General features: G+C 38.7%; 1 protein-coding gene across 3 annotated transcripts in view; it reads left to right on the top strand.

Annotated features, from left to right (window-relative positions):
* GALNT18 (polypeptide N-acetylgalactosaminyltransferase 18) overlaps nt 1-9,469 on the top strand; it is a 339,264-nt gene extending 329,795 nt beyond the window's left edge. For all 3 annotated transcript variants that reach the window (XM_060766933.2, XM_060766929.2, XM_060766922.2), the window contains one exon: nt 9,016-9,469. In XM_060766933.2, the coding sequence (XP_060622916.2) occupies nt 9,016-9,162 (147 nt within the window). In that variant the 3' untranslated portion in view covers nt 9,163-9,469. The remainder of the gene's footprint in view (nt 1-9,015) is intronic.
* Nucleotides 9,470-18,969: the final 9,500 nt, after the last annotated feature.

Genomic DNA, 18,969 nt, shown 5'->3' with positions numbered 1-18,969 from the left:
GAAGAGGAGGTGAAAGGAGAAGAAAATAATGTCCCATAACTCTATAATTTGCAATAAAGGAAAACTGGGTTCTTGCTATCTTTTTGGCTTGGTTTTCCATCAAAGAATAGAGTGAAAGACTCCTAGTGAATTTGATTATGACCTTGTATGCAAACTTACTAGTGATAGTTACAGTCCCCAAAGGTTCATGTTCTGATGCATCACATGATCATTTCACTGGTCATAAAGAGGAGATGGAATAGTGATAGATATGTTGCATTTTGGGTGATTGGGTGATTTCTTGGACAAATGTAGAAACTCATAGTGCATACAAAGTGCCTCAAGCCTAATAGATTCATAGCTAAATCAAGTATGATTCCTACCTAGGATAGATCCAATAAAATACATTTTTATCACAACTTATATCCCATCGATTTAAATGAATATATTCTGGATGGGACTAGTGTTATATTTACCTTATTTCTACCGATTAGAAACATCTACAAGAAAGAGATCATTTTGTAATTCAGTGGATCATTGCAATGGCACAAGAAGAATTCAGTTTCCATTATTACAATATGATAATTACAACCATTTACTTGATTTCTTGAATGTACAAAACTGTATTTCATCAGAAAGTTGTCTTATAGTTATATCAACTAGAAAAGTGATCTGCATGAATGTAAGCACTCAAAGAGTTGCAACTTTTAGTTGTACTCTGAATTAATCCGTCCATCTCATTTTTTGTCTTCATTCAGTTGGTTATGAAACATCCAGGACTTAAATCCAGTAGTCCAAAACTAATTTGTAATATATTGACTGCCAACATGGATAATGTTGTAAGCAGAAAATGTGGTTAAGATAATGTGGTTAATTATTTACTGTGAATCATTCAGCTAGGAATATATGCCATGCACAATTGCACCCCATCATCCTTTTTAAGTATCTGATCTTTGTGCAGCTCCTGCTTTTTATCTCCCTGTGTTCTTTTCATCTACATAGCAGCTTTTGTCTTAGTAATGAAGTATAGTTCAAACTCAACCTTGAGAATCTGACTTCTCTTCCACAGAAAAAAGAACAAAAATATTGCTCTTTTTTCCCATATGGGAAAAGTGAAAGTTTGAAATTAATAGATTTAATTTATCAGAATCACAAATCATTGCAGAGTATTATTTGGACAACAATGTCAGAATAAGATTAATAGTCACTTCCCAATTAAGTGGCATAGTTCCATCCCTTGTTATACAGTCATTCACTACCTTTCAATCTGCTCATAAATAGAGTATATGTGACCTTGAAAGCAGGTTATCACTAGTATTCAAGGAGAAGAGAAAGCACTCTTTTACATTAGTGTTATTGTAAATGAAAACTTGAGTGATTAAAGTTAAGTTTTTCTAGGAGTCTAAATGGGGCATCTTTTTAATTGAGGGCTCCATGGTATGGAGAACACATGCCAGTATTGGGTGCAGCCAATTATCCAACATTCACTTTCTGTCTTGAAACCATAATCACCCTTCTCTTTTTTTCATCTGAAGATTCTAATAAAAGAGACGTGGTGATCATCTTAAGCCAAGCTCCCTCTTTTATCACCTCATTTTCTGTTTCCTACATACTTCAACTCTTCATTAATACAGGCACACAGAGAAACGAGCAGAATACTTAGTATTTGTAAACAGAAATGCGTCTGGATGAGCAGAAACGGGTTTGGGTCAGCAATTCGGTGCACTGTGCTGAGATGGCGGCACTGAAACAGCAATGGTGACACATCATTCTGTAAGATACTATCTGACTGTTCATGCCACGCTCTATGATCCAGACTCTAAGCATTTATACATCTCTCTGTGAAGGTATTGCTTTCTTGATGACAACATTAAGTGGGGGGAAAGGACAGGAAGAAAAAAATTCAGATAGGGCAAAACAGGTTGCCCTATCTCTGTATTGTTTTAGTATTTTAGAATCAAAGACTCTTTGAGGTTGTTCTAAAGATGCCTACATTCTTGCAATAATGTCTCCTTTGGTTTTGCAGTTTTCTCACCTCCACAGTAACTTCTTCCATTTTTAAAAAAGATAAACAAATAGTTTGCTGAGGTAGATTTGTGGTATGAAGGGCAGATTTTCTGCTCTCTTACTTTAAAAAATACAAATAAAAGAAAATTAAACTTTTTAAAATTTACTGTTATAAAAATGATTATAAAATGATTATTCATAGTTTAAAAGCTTGTTACATTTTATAAGGCTGCTTGGAAGAGCTGTGTATTGCCATTGATTGAAGTAAATCTTCTGAAGCAATGCCTCCAAAACAAATTTTAATTCTCCCAACCTGTACACACAGAGTGAACCTTTAGAGGCATATTTGATGGAGTCAAGAACACTATCTATTTAGATGTCAATTGCCAAACACTCAGTCCAAGGAAAGCACAGGTGGTCTTTTCTTTGATAGCCAAAAAGACCAATTTTATTTTGATAGCATTTTGGCATTCTACCATTTGGGATTTTGACTACTTAGATGCTCTTGTTTCTTTTGTTATTCCAGATGTAATTAATTGTGGTTTTTTCTTGTAATTATATTTGTTTTGTTTGAATGCTACTGCTTTTTTACTTTTGTGGGTGTCTGTTTTGTTTTTGTGAAAGGTTAGGCTACAAATGAAACAAACAACTAATAATAATAAACTTTATTTATATCCTACCACCATCTCCCTGAAGGGACTCAGGGCGGCTTACAAAGGCACTCCAGGGTGCATATATAACATACAACAGTTAACATAATATGTAATGTAAGTATAAAACAAGACACATAAAATTATAACAACAACCCATGTGAACACATATAGCATAAAATCAAAATAATACAATTTTTAAAACAACAGTAGATAAAAGTAGCTGCCATCAATTCACCAGGTGCCAAGAGTCAAACTTCATATGGACCCATTCAGCCTACTTGAGATCAAAAGCCTGTTTGAACTAATGCAAGCCATCCTACAAGAAGTTCTACAGTGAGGGGTTTCTCATGTTCTGTCCAACATCAGCTCAGCACTTTGCCTTGGGATCTTTTATATTATGCTATTCTAACACTGGGGGTTGTAGTCTGCGCAAGAAGAACAATAGTTTTTTAGTAGAGAATTCTAAATACCACTCATAGAATCATAGAATCATAGAATCAAAGAGTTGGAAGAGACCCCATGGGCCATCCTGTCCAACCCCCTGCCAAGAAGCAGGAATATTGCATTCAAATCACCCCTGACAAATGGCCATCCAGCCTCTGCTTAAAAGCTTCCAAAGAAGGAGCCTCCACCACACTCCGGGGCAGAGAGTTCCACTGCTGAACGGCTCTCACAGTCAGGAAGTTCTTCCTCATGTTCAGATGGAATCTCCTCTCTTGTAGTTTGAAGCCATTGTTCCGCGTCCTAGTCTCCAAGGAAGCAGAAAACAAGCTTGCTCCCTCCTCCCTGTGGCTTCCTCTCACATATTTATACATGGCTATCATATCTCCTCTCAGCCTTCTCTTCTTCAGGCTAAACATGCCCAGTTCCCTAAGCCGCTCCTCATAGGGCTTGTTCTCCAGACCCTTGATCATTTTAGTCGCCCTCCTCTGGACACATTCCAGCTTGTCAATATCTCTCTTGAATTGTGGTGCCCAGAATTGGACACAATATTCCAGATGTGGTCTAACCAAAGCAGAATAGAGGGGTAGCATTACTTCCTTAGATCTAGACACTATGCTCCTATTGATGCAGGCCAAAATCCCATTGGCTTTTTTTGCCGCCACATCACATTGTTGGCTCATGTTTAACTTGTTGTCCATGAGGACGCCAAGATCTTTTTCACACGTACTGCTCTCGAGCCAGGCGTCACCCATTCTGTATCTTTGTATTTCATTTCTTCTGCCAAAGTGGAGTATCTTACATTTGTCACTGTTGAACTTCATTTTGTTAGTTTTGGCCCATCTCTCTAATGCCTTAAAACTCCCTAAACTACAAATGAGAAGGCTAAATGCCCTGAAGGCACTAACTCCTATGTGATCTTTTCAAGCTAAGTAGAGTTAGGCCTGGTTAGTACTTAGAAGTACTTAGAAGGGGTATGTACCAAGGAATACCAGATACTATTTATTTATTTATTTTTATTTATTTGCTCTATTTATACCCCACCTTTCCCTACCCTGAAGGGGACTCAAGGCAGCTTACATATAGGAAATTATTCAATGCCTTAAAACACATACAGTTCCATGTATGAACTATATGTTGGAGGAAGGCAAAGTGGCAATCTGCCTCTTTAGTATTCCTTGTTTAAGAAAGCCCAATGAAATGTATGTCATTGCCATAAATTGACAGATAACTTAAAGATGTTCTAGAAAGCTTCAGATTCCCTGGGATGCAGTCATGGCAGTCAATGTGGAATTAGAAGCTAAAATTGTACAATAAGAAAAGGCCCCAAATGTCTTTATGTTTTCCTCCCCCAAACAGAATAACAATGTTGTATTCTTTGTAGAAAAACTTTCCACTCTCTTCTAACAGTTGCCTCGTATTAAGAAATGAACCCACAGTGCCATTAATCTGCTTAACATTCATAAGGTCTGCATTCATAAGAGAAACTTGGCTCTCCTGAAATTTGCAGAGATTACTTTATTGTAAACCAAATGCATTTTTTCTTTGTAAGTAATTGCCTTTTGTTATATCCCTTTTAAATAAGTCATATACACACACATACGCACACACACACTTTCATATTATCTAGCATTTTGGGCATTACTGGAATGAACAGATGGTAAAAGCCATTTAGGAATAATATGACATTGAAACCAAAATGGGGTCTGACAAAATTCCTAGCAAAATATACTTACTCCATTAGTTTTCTGGGAGCTCTATTCAAATGCTCTCAACAGAGTTCTTTTTAATATGTTTTATGTATTTGAAAAGCAGTGCACAGAAGGTGCTTTCCTCTCAGGTTTCAGACCTTATGGTTATGGGAAAGCTCCTTCCATAAAGGAGAGTCATCAAAGTCCCATCACGACCATGATCTTTCAGTATTATTCAAATCAGTTTCAACACATGTTACTTCAATGAAGCAAAAGATGAATCTGGCCAGGTTCATTTAATTGAAAAGAGGTCAGTCATCTGTGATGGTGAATTGAGACTGTTTTGGTGTATGAGTCCCATTGTTTTTCATAAAAGGAAGAGTGATGGATACTCCTTTTTTTCAGGTCTTTCAGGTCTTTATAGAGCCATAGAAAAGAGGAGGGAAGGCTTGGGGGAGGAGGGAGCCACTGTTATAGAGAGATTGGATAGCAACATTTGGATTGCAACTTTTGGGAGGGCTTGCATAGCGAATGTTTGGATTGGATGGCCCCTCTGGTTCCTTGCCACACTGTGATTCTAAGCTTCTATAAAAGTCTGCTGTTTGTGAGAAACCCCATGTCCTTGAACAGAATCAAGCCCTCTGGGCCATTGTGCCCTGGTTTCTCATTTGTATGCACCTTTTCTGATCCTAAAAGGTTAAACATCTCTCTTCAGACCTTGTTACTAGCAGTAAAAGCTTTAAGTTACAAACAATATGCTGGCATTTTTTGACTCAGCCTTTGGCATTTGGCCTTGCCCACTTGGAATGTGAAGAGCAAGAATGTCTGAAATGGTATTTGTTCTCTAGCACAAGGAAGATCCTTTACTATTGATGTAAGATGCAGGTCTCTTGTTATTATCGGTTTATCATGAGCTACTACTTGGTATAGCAGTGTGATAAATATTGTATGTTGAGCCCCTGTAAACTTGAATGGTGTACTACAGACTGGTGATGAGTTGACACGACTCTGATCTCTGGATCAGTCTGAGTGGATTACAGTATGACTGTTCAGATCTCTTATCCGATTTAGTCAGCGGTGCATTTGCTGATTATGATGCTGGAGAAGGGACCCCAACTCTTCACAAATGCAATATTGTCCTGTTTCTAGAGACACACTGAGAAATGTCAAAACTAGTCTGCTCCAACTGGTCTTTTTAGCTGCAACTGTCATTATCGCAATGGCCCCTGTGTTCATATAAAATACTCATAATTTAAGACAGCATAAAATCATTTGAAAGACACTGCTATAAAGATAAAAATGCAGCATACACATACTATTAAAAATCCTTTTGCATGACCCATTAATCTTCAAATACTTGTTTAAATAAAAAGGTCTCAGAAGAACTGGGCTCAGAAGAGAGCTATATATCATGCCATAGAATTATAGAGTTGGAAGAAGCCACATGAGCCATCCATTCAAACCCACTACCATACAGGAAATGCACAATCAAAGTGCCTCCGAGAGATGGCCATCCAGCAAGGAGCCTCCACCACACTCCAATGCAGTGAGTTCCAGCTCTTGCAGTAAACAAGTTCTTCCTAATGTTCAGGTGAAATTTCCTTTCCTATAATTTGAAACCATTCCTCCAAGTCCTAGAACACTTCCAAACAGCATCAAAGTGCGAGTTTTGAAACTGGGGCAAAAAAATCCTTGGACCTGACAGAAGGTCCACACACAGACCTGTCAGTCCCGGGAAATGCTCCCCTGCCATCCTTGCATCTCAATAACAACAACAACAACAACAACAACAACAATAATAATAACAACAACAACAACAACAACAACAACTTTCGGGTGGCTTACTTGGGGACAAGCCTGATCAACATAGTTAAACAACAATAGCATAACACAATATAAAAACAACCATCAAACATACAACCACATCTTCCTTTGAAGGAGATCAAGATGGAGGGTGGAGAGGAACATTTGGTGGAAGTTTTTAATAAACCATCTCTCCAAGATGCACTGAACCTCATATGCACACATGCGGAGATCCCAATGTACACACAATCAGATTTCTTATCTCTCTCTTCACCCAACTGTAAATTCAAGCTCTGTTTAATATTATATAGATCTAAATAAAGTAATGGTTACAGGAGTTCTAATTGTTTTCCAATTGTGCTTCCTTTTAGCCACCAATGGGTCTGTGGCTCCATTTTTTTTGACAGCCCGGTCAGCTGTTTCACACAGTCCACAAAGGGGGAAGAGAAGGAAATCATGTGTTTTGCATGACTGCAGGGATATATAGTCATGCAAAGGTGAACATTTTGGCCAGAATGTTTAACATGCTTTTCAGTTGATTATTTATTTATTTATTTACTTACAGTGTTTATATTCCACCCTTCTCACCTTGAAGGGGACTCAGGGCAGATCACAATACACACATACATGGCAAACATTCAGTGCCGTTTTTGACATACAAGACATACAGACAGACAGAGGCCATTAAGCAATTCTTCCACCGGGTCCTGGAGGTTGCTCGATTCGGCCACTTGCTTCATCCACTATGACGTGAGCCTTTTTTTTTTAATTGTAGTATTTCCACCTTATTTCTCTGGCATATTTATGGTGTCATAAATTAGCCTCCCCACTTTAAGTGGTCCCTAATTTTTCTACTCACAGCTCACAGCTGTTTTTGAACTGCTTAGGTCAACAGTGAGCTGGGAAATTTCTCTCTTTTTTTATAACAGCTATTTTTTAAACAGCTGTTAACAGTTGGGCCCTCAACCCTGACTCGGGCTTTGAACTTGCCACCTTTTTAATGTATTGTCGAAGGCTTTCATGGCTGGAATCACTGGGTTGTTGTAGGTTTTTTCGGGCTATATGGCCTTGTTCTAGAGGCATTTCTCCTGATGTTTCGCCTGCATCTATGGCAAGCATCCTCAGAGGTAGTGAGGTCTGTTGGAACTAGGAAAAAGAGTTTAAACATTCACACCTAGCTCCAGCAGACAATAGTCCTTTGTCTCACCCTGGTCATTCCATAGATATATAAACCCTTTTTCCTAGTTCCAACAGACCTCACTACCTCTGAGGATGCTTGCCATAGATGCAGGTGAAACGTCAGGAGAAATGCCTCTAGAACATGGTCATATAGCCCGAAAAAACCTACAACAACCCAGTTGCCACCTTTTGCTTGGCAGTGATTTATTGTAGCTCATTAACCAGTTGTGCTACCAGCCCGGCTGTTGCACTCCAGGACAGGAAAAGCCCTCTGACTTTAAAACACACCAAACGTTGAGTGAAGAAAACAATCCTTTTTATTGAAGCTTAGTAAAACAGCCAGTAGAAATAAATGCTTGTAAGAAAATAGAAAAGTTTCAAAAAGTAAAAGGTCAGTAAAATGCAGTAACTCAAAGCAATGTCCACAAAAGATATATCCTTCTTGACTAACAAGGTGCCAGCCTGTATGTAAAATGCCACAAAGCTTGGAATTAGCCAGCTATAGGTAATTAAACTCACTCTTACAGGTATGCTTTCCTTGGAAGGACACTGTTGCAAAGTTACACCTCAAAACTAAGAAAGTACATGGGGATATAGGTATTCTAGCGATGCAATAAGTAACCTTTACCAGTTCCTTTTCAATGTATCATATAAAGGACATTTTAGTCATATTTTGTAGGAATTTTATGAAGCCTTTTACCATTATCTTGTCAATTTAAAGATGTCTGTTTTGAGGAACTTTGGGTTAGTTGTTTTTATGTGGTTTTTATTACTGAAATGCTTAGTTTTATAAAGACAGAGAGAGAGAGCGTGCGAAGGAGACTGGAATGAATACAGTATGAAGAAAATGATGCTTCTGCCTCTTCAATTTGTGCTTTGTGCTTCCTTGCCACAACTTTGTGCTTCTACCATGTTAAAGTTGCTCTTTTCTTTTTATTGTTCCATGTAAATATGCATTTATACATTATTTGTTATTTATAAAGTACATTTTCTTATTTAAAAACACATTATAATGGGGATGGGGAGGTTTCAGGGGTCTGGAACAGATAAATAGCATTTCAATGGGAAATTCACTGTGAGATTAGAGAATTTTGAGTTAAGAACTCAGTTATAGAAAAAATTAAACTCTTAAATCAAGATATCACTCTATAGTGAAGCACTATATAAATCTGGCAATGAGAAGCATCAGAAGATTATTGGCTGTGATTAAATATGGTCAATAACTTTTGACTAATTATGTTTTTCTTTCTTCACTTTTATAGGGAGGCCCAATCCAGAACAGAAAATCCAAACGTTGCTTGGAGCTGCAGGAAAACAGTGATAATGAGTTTGGATTTCAGTTAGTTTTGCAGAAATGCTCTGGCCAGCGTTGGTCTATAACAAATATTCTGAAAAGCTTGCCGCCATAGACATTTTTGGAGGGGGGAGGGATCTTCTACTCAGTCCTCTTGCTACTGTGTAGCAAAAGTCTGCAATGTCGCCTGCTGTACTGTATTATTTTTTCCTTCTTTTAATCTTTTTTGTGTGAGTGTGTGGGTGTCAGATTTGTGGGCTGACAATAGAGACTTTTTTCATAAGGACATTTTCACAGCATTTATAGAGAGATTCTAAATGACAAGTGATAGTAGAATATCTGGAAATATTTTGCAATTGTAAATAGGGAACAAATGAAAAATATTTATAAGTCGGACAATAAAATTTTATTGATTAAAAATAGTTTAATCTTTGCTTTTATTGATGCGTTTGTTGTAAATCATATGCAAAACTTCTGCTGTCCATGATAGATATATTTCTGTCTTTCAAATAGTTCTTTGGGATTCTGGACCCAGCTATTGCTGCAAATCCATTTTACACTATGACTCCACTTTAACTACCATGACTGAATCCTATGGATTCCTGAGGTCTGTTCCAAGATTCCATAGGACAATGCTATGGAAGTTTTAAGCCAAATATGGTGATGTAATCATGGAGTGTGAATGTGCACCATCACATTATAAACTTATGGTTGGGTGCAGTCCATCTTATACATCTCTGCTTTGAAGAAAGTAGCATTGAGTTTAAATCCTTATTTCCTAGTACAGTAGAGTCTCACTTATCCAACCTTCACTCATCCAACATTCTGTATTATCCAATGCAGCCTGCCTGGATCAATACATTGTGATGTTGTGGTGCTAAATTCGTAAATACAGTAATTACTACATAATGTTACCATGTATTGAACAGATTTTTCCATTGAATTTTTGTCAAACATGATGTTTTGGTACATACTTTGTCAAATAATAATGTATTTTGACATTTAATGGGCTTTTTCCTTAATCCCTCTTTATTATCTAACATTTTTGCTTATCCAACATTCTGCCGGGCTGTTTATGTTGGATAAGTGAGACTCTACTGTAAGTGTGTATAGAATTACATAAAATTAAAAAATTAAACAGTCACAAACTTTCAGCTAACTGAAATATCATTTCCACCAGCCAATAACAGATAATGCCTTCTCCTATTAAAGCAGCCACAAAGGAAAGATAGATTTCAATTGCACATTTTTATTAGAATTTGAAATCTAATACACGAAGCCTCAATTCTTCTGGGATGGATTGAGAAAATGGGTTGTTCTCTGTGAAAAATGATACATCAAAACTAAAGTGACAAGAGATTCATTAGCTTTAATGATGTACTTCTGAAAAATTCTGTGATTACAGCTATGTACTCTGGGCAAATGAAATATTAGCTGGAGATTTATGATCCTGTGATTTGCTTTCAAACTCTACTATGTGTCAAATGCCATATCCAAAGCTAAGTTACCATCTGTGACATGCAATATCCTTGTTCTTCTCCCTCTCCTCCTCTTAAGAGAGCAACCTAAATGTAATATTACTGAAAGGTTTGGAAACTGCTAAAGTGAAATCAAAGTCAACTAATAGCTTTCGTTAGAACTTTTAAACTGATGAAATATGCTACAGGATACTACTTTTTCATTATGAACAGATTTTTAAAGATGCAAAAAAAGGGCGGAAGTGTGAACCACTATCTATCTGTCTCCTTTCTTTCTATATTCTGCAAATCAAGTTCATCAACAATGCATGTAACGGAATGCGTTTGAGATGGAATTCCTTTTACTTTCTCAACAGAGAAAAACACACATAGAACTATATGTGTGCACCTAATAGATGTTACATCTATTTTGCGAAAAGCAATGGAGCAAAACAAAGTAAAATGGTGTTTGAGCTCACTGAGATGAGGAGAAAAAGACTGCAAACTCTGTTAATTAGCCCTGCCTATGAAGCTCTGCCTTCAGCTGTTTTGCCTTGTGCCAGGCACTACCCTTCACACTTAAAGTTTAAAAAAGAAAAATTGAAGGAGACAAGTGGCTTTCATTTAATTGGGCCTTACAAAAAGGTCTTCAGCAAAAACATGAACTTCACTTCACCTTTTCTTTTCCCCAGAGAAGTATGATTTTCTTTATGCTCACCTTACTCATTTAGGACAAAACAGCAGTTGTAAGGTGGAATCTAGAGAAATGGAGACAAATGCAAGGACTATCTCCACATTGGTCTCCATTTCTCTTTGTTGCTGTTTGCATACAAATGACCTTACTTTTTATTATTACGCTCACCCATGTTATTAGAGTGTTATTGCTTGATGTGGCATTTCTTATAGAGCTTGGAAATATGCCATTTTCCCCTACTATAGCCTTCATAGATTTCTCCACATTTCCTTAATTTTCTTTTTGTAGTTCACACAATGACTGAACAAATAATAGGTAATAAAATGATGTGGAAAGCCATGGTGCACAGGGCTCATCTTTTTGCCTACAGTCCTCTTGGCAGAATAGTCACTACAGAATGGTTTATCTAGGATCACCACTGCACACAGCAAGCTCAACATGTGTTTAGGATCAAAGCTCAGGAAAAAATACCTTTTAAATAATAGTTCTCCATATCTCCTGGTGTCTGTAATATCAGTTGCAACATAAAAGACCGTAATATTTTAAATCTGAGCAGATATGCCCACTCCACAACATTCAATGGTGTCATTTAATAGGTTTGCACTGGCTCTCTGGAACTGGTTGTTATTGTTAAAATATGCTAAGGCTGTGGAAGTTAAAAGAAAGTGCAGTGCATGGCAAGAGAAGGAAGAGGCAGGAGCAAAGGTGGAAGACAAAGAAAGATAGGAAATCATGAGGGAGATTTGAGATAGAAACTGATTGTTAATCATTATGACTGAAACCACTGCCTGGGCATTTCCAGAGTTGTACTCAGATAGTAATTATTGTTTTCTGTCCTGCATCCAAGACTTCTGCCCTCAGGTCCTGAAGAACCACATTTTGCCAAGATTATAAGTGGTAATTTTGCTAAGAAGTAGCAAGGTTAAGAGTGAAAGCACATAGACAGGCATGCATTATTTAAACAGAAAAAAGAAGATGATTGTATTCTTAGATTTTAAAAAATGACTTGCTAGATAGGAAGGATCCAGCAGAAGGCTTCAGGAGGAATTTCTATTTTTTCTACATGGTACCCTATGTTTTCTCTATATAAATAAAAATGTAATGTTCATTTGTGGGATTAACATAACTCAAAAACCACTAGACGAATTGACACCAAATTTGGACACAATACACTTATCAGGGCAACAAGTGACCATCACTCATAAAAACACTGAAAAACACAACGGAAGAGACTAAAAAGCAAAAAAAAAAGTCCAACTCATATGCAAAATCACACACACACAAACACACTTATATGCACATATACACAAATATACACACACACACACATATATACATAGATACACACACAAAACGCATATACACAGACTGGGCCACAGCAATGCGTGGCAGTGGATGGCTAGTATATAATAATAATATCACACATATCAATGCAAGGGGTAATGGAAAAGAATCAAAACTCACCATCAATATCATGATCATTGTCTGATGATGTTAGTACATTTAACATAGCAACAGATAATCTATGGATAAGGTTATGAATAGTGTCATCCATGCATACAAACTCTCGTAGTTTTCCTTAGATATGTACTTTGTCATAGAAACTCTGTAAACGGGTGTCACATATATTAGGTGTACCAAACTTTATATTTTAGAGGTGCAATTGCCAGCCCCTGATATCACAGAAAGGGTTGCCAGTGCTAATAAGCATTTGCTTGCTTAAATACAGAGTAACACTGGCAAAACGTGCAAGAATTGAAAGAGACATATTTCTGTTTTTCTAACTGTGCAAGATTACCCACTTTTGGATTCATGCTACTCATGTTTCTTTATTTAAGGTATCAATTTCTTAGCTCCCTTTTATGACCACTATTTTCCCATTATGGTTTAATAAAACCAGGCATGGACAAACGTTGGCCTTCCAGGTGTTTTGGACTTCAACTCCCGCAATTCTCAACAACCTGACTGTTAGGAATTGTGGGAGTTGAAGGCCAAAATGCCTGGAGGGCCGAAGTGTGCCCAGGCCTGGTTTGTAGCATAAAAATAATTCAACAAGCATATGCATCAGATTGTGTCTTCTGTTTTTTAACTTTCTTACTGCCTAAAAGTAATTTCAACTTCAGGGTTCTTCTCCAAAAATAATAAATATTTTAAAAATATAATATTTTGTGGAGTTTGTTTCCAAAAGGCATCAAATCTAAGCAATTGAAAAATCAGTTATAGGTGGCAGTACATTGTTGGCTAGGAATAGAATATTATGTACATATCAAAACTATCAGAATGTATCAAATCACTTCAGTACAGGTATTGAAAAATTGGATTTTATAGGAAAAGATATTTTTAATTCCTGTAAACTTTGTTCAGATGGGTTTGGTATGTTTTGGAAATGAACTCCACATTTGCACTTACAAATAATAGCAACTAGGGGTGTGTTTGTTTACCAGATTCGAATGATTCAGTGGATGCGGTTGCTGAATGCATGAAAATGAGCTTGGTGCAGGGCAGTCAAAGCCTTAGCCAGTACAGCTCACAGAAGCTGAATCTTTTTGGCTTTTTAAATTTATTTATTTATTGTGTCATCCGCAACCAGAACATTGTATTACATTTCTAACAGAACAAAACAAACAAACAGATAAAAAAACACACAAATTTTGCAAACTTGGTAGCTGATTAAATGTCCTTTGACCAGTATCTGGCCACTTGGAGTGCCTCTGGTGTTGCCGCAAGAAGGTCCTCCATCGTGCAGGGCTCAGGTTGCATTGCAGCAGGTGGTCAGTGGTTTGCTCTTCTCCACACTCGCATGTCTTTTTGGCTGATGGGAGCTAATAATGGGGACCAATGGGGCTTTGCTGTACTCTACCAGATGTGGAGGCAGAGGCATGTGATCAGGGCAGCTTCACTAATAAGGAAAGCTGTGGCTCCTCCTTTGCTTTCTTCCCCAGCAGGCTCTTCCATCCCTTCCTGAAGACCCCCCCCCCCATGACCCTGCTTGAGATAAATGGGAACTCGCTTTCCCAGCAGCACTTTGCATGGCTAAGCATTGAAGGAGCCTTGTGCTCCCTCCCGGGGCATGATGGGAGTTGAAGTTTCTGTGTGTGTTTGTGTGTGTTTCTCACTTTCTTTCTCAGCCAATCAGAGGCCTGGTTGACTGTGTCCATCCATTCTCCTCCCCTCTTGTGATGTGTGCTTGGGACTTCATTTCCCAGAACCTCCTTTTGTGTTTTTTTTTTAAAATGTTAATGTATTTTTTTAAAAAAATACAAAAAATAGTAGATTGGTGAAATGTTCTGAAACTTATCAGACTTTCAGTAGAAGATATGGCCTATAAGTGAGGTGAGTTACATGCTCATAGGCCCAGAAATGACAGAGAAATCACCCTCTAGAACCACTGCTATAAAGTTTCCCCAATTGTGTCAATGGACTGAATTTTTCCAGCATGAAAACAGAAATCCCTCCTGAATTTGTGAAGTTCCCTAAAACAGAACAAGGGGGCAACCAAAAACCGGACACCAAAAATGGCATGTGTTTTTGCCGAATTGCACACCCCTAATAGCAACTCTAGTGACAAAATAATACAGCTCAAACTTAAGAATGTGTGAGTAAACAGAAGAAAAGTGGATTGTTCAAAAGTATTCCTCACAGGAACCATAACATCCTTCACAGAAAAGATAAGTAGGACATCAGAGGACTGAGTCATGCATTATTGATCCTACAAAGAAGCCACCCTGTGTGGTCCATGAAAAATGACATAATGTCTCCTAGCATTTGCAGGTATTGCCATGGAAATGCCCCACATGATTCTGCTGGTTTTGTAGTAAATCCAATAAAAATATGACTTTCTCCTGTCATATGATGTGCTGTCATGCTAAAAAGATTTTCGGTGCCCTCTATATGGGTTAATATAATTGCATCAGCTGCAAGAAATATCTCTTGCCCAATCCTTCTTCTGATTTATCTAGAGAATTGGAGGCAACTTCCCATATAAACTGATAGATCTTCATTGCTTCATTCTGCTCAGAAGAAAACATCATGCAGGCTTGTGCAAACCACACAGATTTTTAAATGACTTATCTGGGGCTTTTAAAAAAAGAGATCCTTTATGTTTACAGCTCCACTGGCACATCAATGCCCTATAAAAAGTTTTAATTTAATTTCCGCACTAAGCAGCTGTGACACCAGGATTGAAAGTATTCACTCTGGAGATCTCACAGAAGGGCAGGATGCAATTCCTGTGGATGGCAACAGCTCAAACATTGCTGCTCATCCTCGTTGAAATAAATCTCAAACTGAAGAGTGAGAGTGAATTAATCTTTTAGGTGGGTGATGGAAATGTTCGTAAACTGGTTAGGGAGAAAATTGTGATATGAACCTTTCGTCCAGATTGACCAGTGAGATGCAGGTTATTGTCAGTAGTACAATCTTTGTTTCTGTACTACTTTTTAGTGCAAAGTCATCACATCTTGAAATAAGTTCCTTTTGTGAGCATGTGGCATAGCGGTTTGAGTGATGAACTGCAACTTACAAGGGTTTGAATCCTCACCATGAAAATCCCCTGGGAGACCTTGAGCAAGTCATATACTCTCAGCCTCAGAAAACCCTGTGATAAAGGTCACCATACATCATGAATGACTGGAAGACACACAATAACAACATAGCTACCATTGCGATTAGGTATAATAGTAATGTAGCTGCATTCCATGCCCACATGCTGATCACAAGAACTCATGGTTAATATGTAAATTATAGATGACTCATGTAGAGTGCTGTATACTTGCAGTGTGTGACATTCAGAGTGAGCTCAGCTTCGTTGTTGTTCTTTGCCTTCAAGTCAACTCTGACTTAAGACTTTTTTTTCTGAATTGGTTTGCCACTGCCTTTTTTTCTGAGACTTGGAGAGTGTGAATCCCAAAGTGATCCAGTGAGTTTCCATGGCTGAGCAGGTATTTGAACACCGCTCTACTTGAGTTCTGGTTCCAGAATTCAAGATCTTTATCACATTGGCTTTCAGGTTTATTATTGTGTGGGATAGATGAAGCCACATCAAACTGTTTATAAACAGAGCCACACTTTGGAAAGGAACTTGTAGAATCCCAAGTTTCCCAAACAAAGTTTGAACCTCCTCCTCACCAGTCCAACTCCATCCTTAGTATTACATACATTTTGTTAAGAATCCAGATGTATAATTCATGGTTTGCCTGTCCTTGATATTCAGGATAGAAATTTAGAATTCTCTGGTTTACTCAATATAGTAGGCCACCACTGGATTTATTTTAGACTAGTACAGAACTGGGGATTCTTGATGGGAAAACTGCTGTAAGGACTCATGAAATGATATTTATGAGTACATTTATCCAGAATCTGAGTTCTAGGGGCCCTTTCAGAAAACCCCAAAGGTGTTGTTTAGAGGCGTCCAAACGATGCCTTCTGTAAAAGCAAATTAATTTGGAACAAAGCAGGGTTTGTCGATTAATCAATTAGACACCTGCTAAAACCTGGATCTTAGGTAATATCTAGGTCTTATCAGATGTGGTCCCTGTGTGGATTGGACCCTGGAATCGGATCACGCGATCACCGGGCCCAATCCACACAGCCATCTCAGTTTATCGAGACCTATGAGCCCGAAAAATTGAGAAAGCACCCACCCCCTTTCCCAAAACCTTCAAACTACCCTTAAAATTAAAAAAAGCATACCCATCTGCCATTAAGGACCTTCTTGAGTCCTCCTTGTGGCATAATGTAAAATAAACCATGTGTAGTTCATGCTTGATCAGCCCACACACTGCCTTGCCAGAGAAAGAAAATATGCCGCACAGATAAACAATACAGGACAAGTAGTTTACCCTTCTTAATTCAGAACAGCATATGCACAATATGATTTATTTATTTATCGTGTCATCAGCAACCATACCAATGTATTACAATTCTAACAGAGCAAAACAAACACACAGATTAAAAAGAAAAAGAGGGAAAAAAACACACAGATTTTGCAAATTTGGTAGTTGGTTAAATGTCCTTTGACCAGTATCTGGCCACTTGGAGTGCCTCTGGTGTTGCCGCAAGAAGGTCTTCCATTGTGCATGTGGCAAGGCTCAGGGTGCATTGCAGTAGGTGGTCAGTGGTTTGTTCTTCTCCGCACTCGCATGCCGAGGATTCCACCCTGTAGCCCCATTTCTTAAGATTGGCTCTGCATCTCGTTGTGCCAGAGCGCAGTCTGTTCAGCGCCTTCCAAGTCACCCAGTCTTCTGAGTGCCCAGAGGGGAGTCTCTCATCTGGTATCACCCATGGATTGAGGTGCTGGGTTTGGGCCTGCCACTTTTGGACTCTTGCTTGCTGGGGTGTTCCAGCGAGTGTCTCTGTAGATCTAAGAAAACTATGTCTTTATTTAAGTCGTTGACGTGTTGGCTAATAACCAAACAGGGGATGAGCTGGAGATGTCTCTGCCTTGGTCCTTTCACTATTGGCGGATGTCAGATGGTGCAATACCGGCTAAGCAGTGTAATTTCTCTAGTGGTGTGGAGCGCAGACACCCTGTGATAATGCGGCATGTCTCATTAAGAGCCACATCTACTGTTTTAGTGTGGTGAGATGTGTTCCACACTGGGCATGCAGACTCAGCAATATGATAAGTTGCAACAACTCACCAGATGTCCTTTTATGAAAGATTTAAAATGGTCTTTCTTTGTTCATGCGGAGAATCTTCCTCCAGCAGCTATTGAAGCAAGATCACATTCCAAACCATCTCTCTCTCTGCCAGGCCCGTAGCCAGGATTTCATTTCGGGGGGGGGGGGCTAAAATTTTTTGGGGGGGGGAGTTTTGGGGGGGCTGAGTCTGAGTGAAAGAGGGTCTAGCCTAGCAAACCTTTTGTATCATTACCCCAATACCCCCATGCATATGGGATATATTGATTATGGTGATCAGATCATGATAGGAATAAACATAACAGTTTAAATAATGCACCAGTAAGGCCTTTTCGTGAACCACCATGAGAATTTCGGGGGGGGGGGCTGAAGCCCCTCAAGCCCCCCCCCCCCCCCGGCTACATGCCTGCTCTCTGCTTCTCTCTCTTCACCTGCACAGCTCAAGCCTGAACAAAAAATGTAACAGTATCCAAAAGTCCCAGGCTCGTCCTGCTCCCCACCCATTGCCCAACCAATCTGCTTCATGCATCTTATTTTACAGTTCACACACACACACACACACACACACTGATTTCTTGCATGCTGCAACACTCCTGGTGTGTAGAAATGTTGGATCAGGATATGGGCTAGGGCCCAGAATATCTCCTCATATTCTTGGATCTCCCTCCATCTCCAGGCATGTCATTCTTATATGCCAGGAGGATTCAAGCAGTTCCTTAATGGGAGCTTCATAAGTTTTTTTTTTAATTTTAGGGATAGTTTTGGAGTTCTTCCGGGTGTCTGGGTGCCCTCCCAGTAGTTACTGGGATTGCATCTAGACACCCTGCCTGGAAAAACCCGGGTTTGAGGACCCTTGTGGGGGCAAAAACCCATGCCCAAGTGTGGGTTTTACCCGTGTTTGGAAGCACCCTAAGTGTCTAGTTCCACTGAATACAGTATTGCCCATATTTATGTTCTAGAGCTCAGAAGAACATATTGACAGTACAAGAAGGATCTCAACATCTACGCCAGTAGCACAGCTGAAACAAAACAGTGACATTGCTCTACTACCAGGTTCCACAATATAAGAATCATTGGAAGGTGTTGCTTCCCAGACATTAAGGTCAAATCAAGAAAATATCTATGCTGCATT

This window comes from Anolis sagrei, chromosome 1, assembly GCF_037176765.1.
Source record: "Anolis sagrei isolate rAnoSag1 chromosome 1, rAnoSag1.mat, whole genome shotgun sequence".
Classification (NCBI taxonomy): Eukaryota; Metazoa; Chordata; class Lepidosauria; order Squamata; family Dactyloidae; genus Anolis; species Anolis sagrei.
This window is presented reverse-complemented; position numbering and strand designations above follow the sequence as displayed.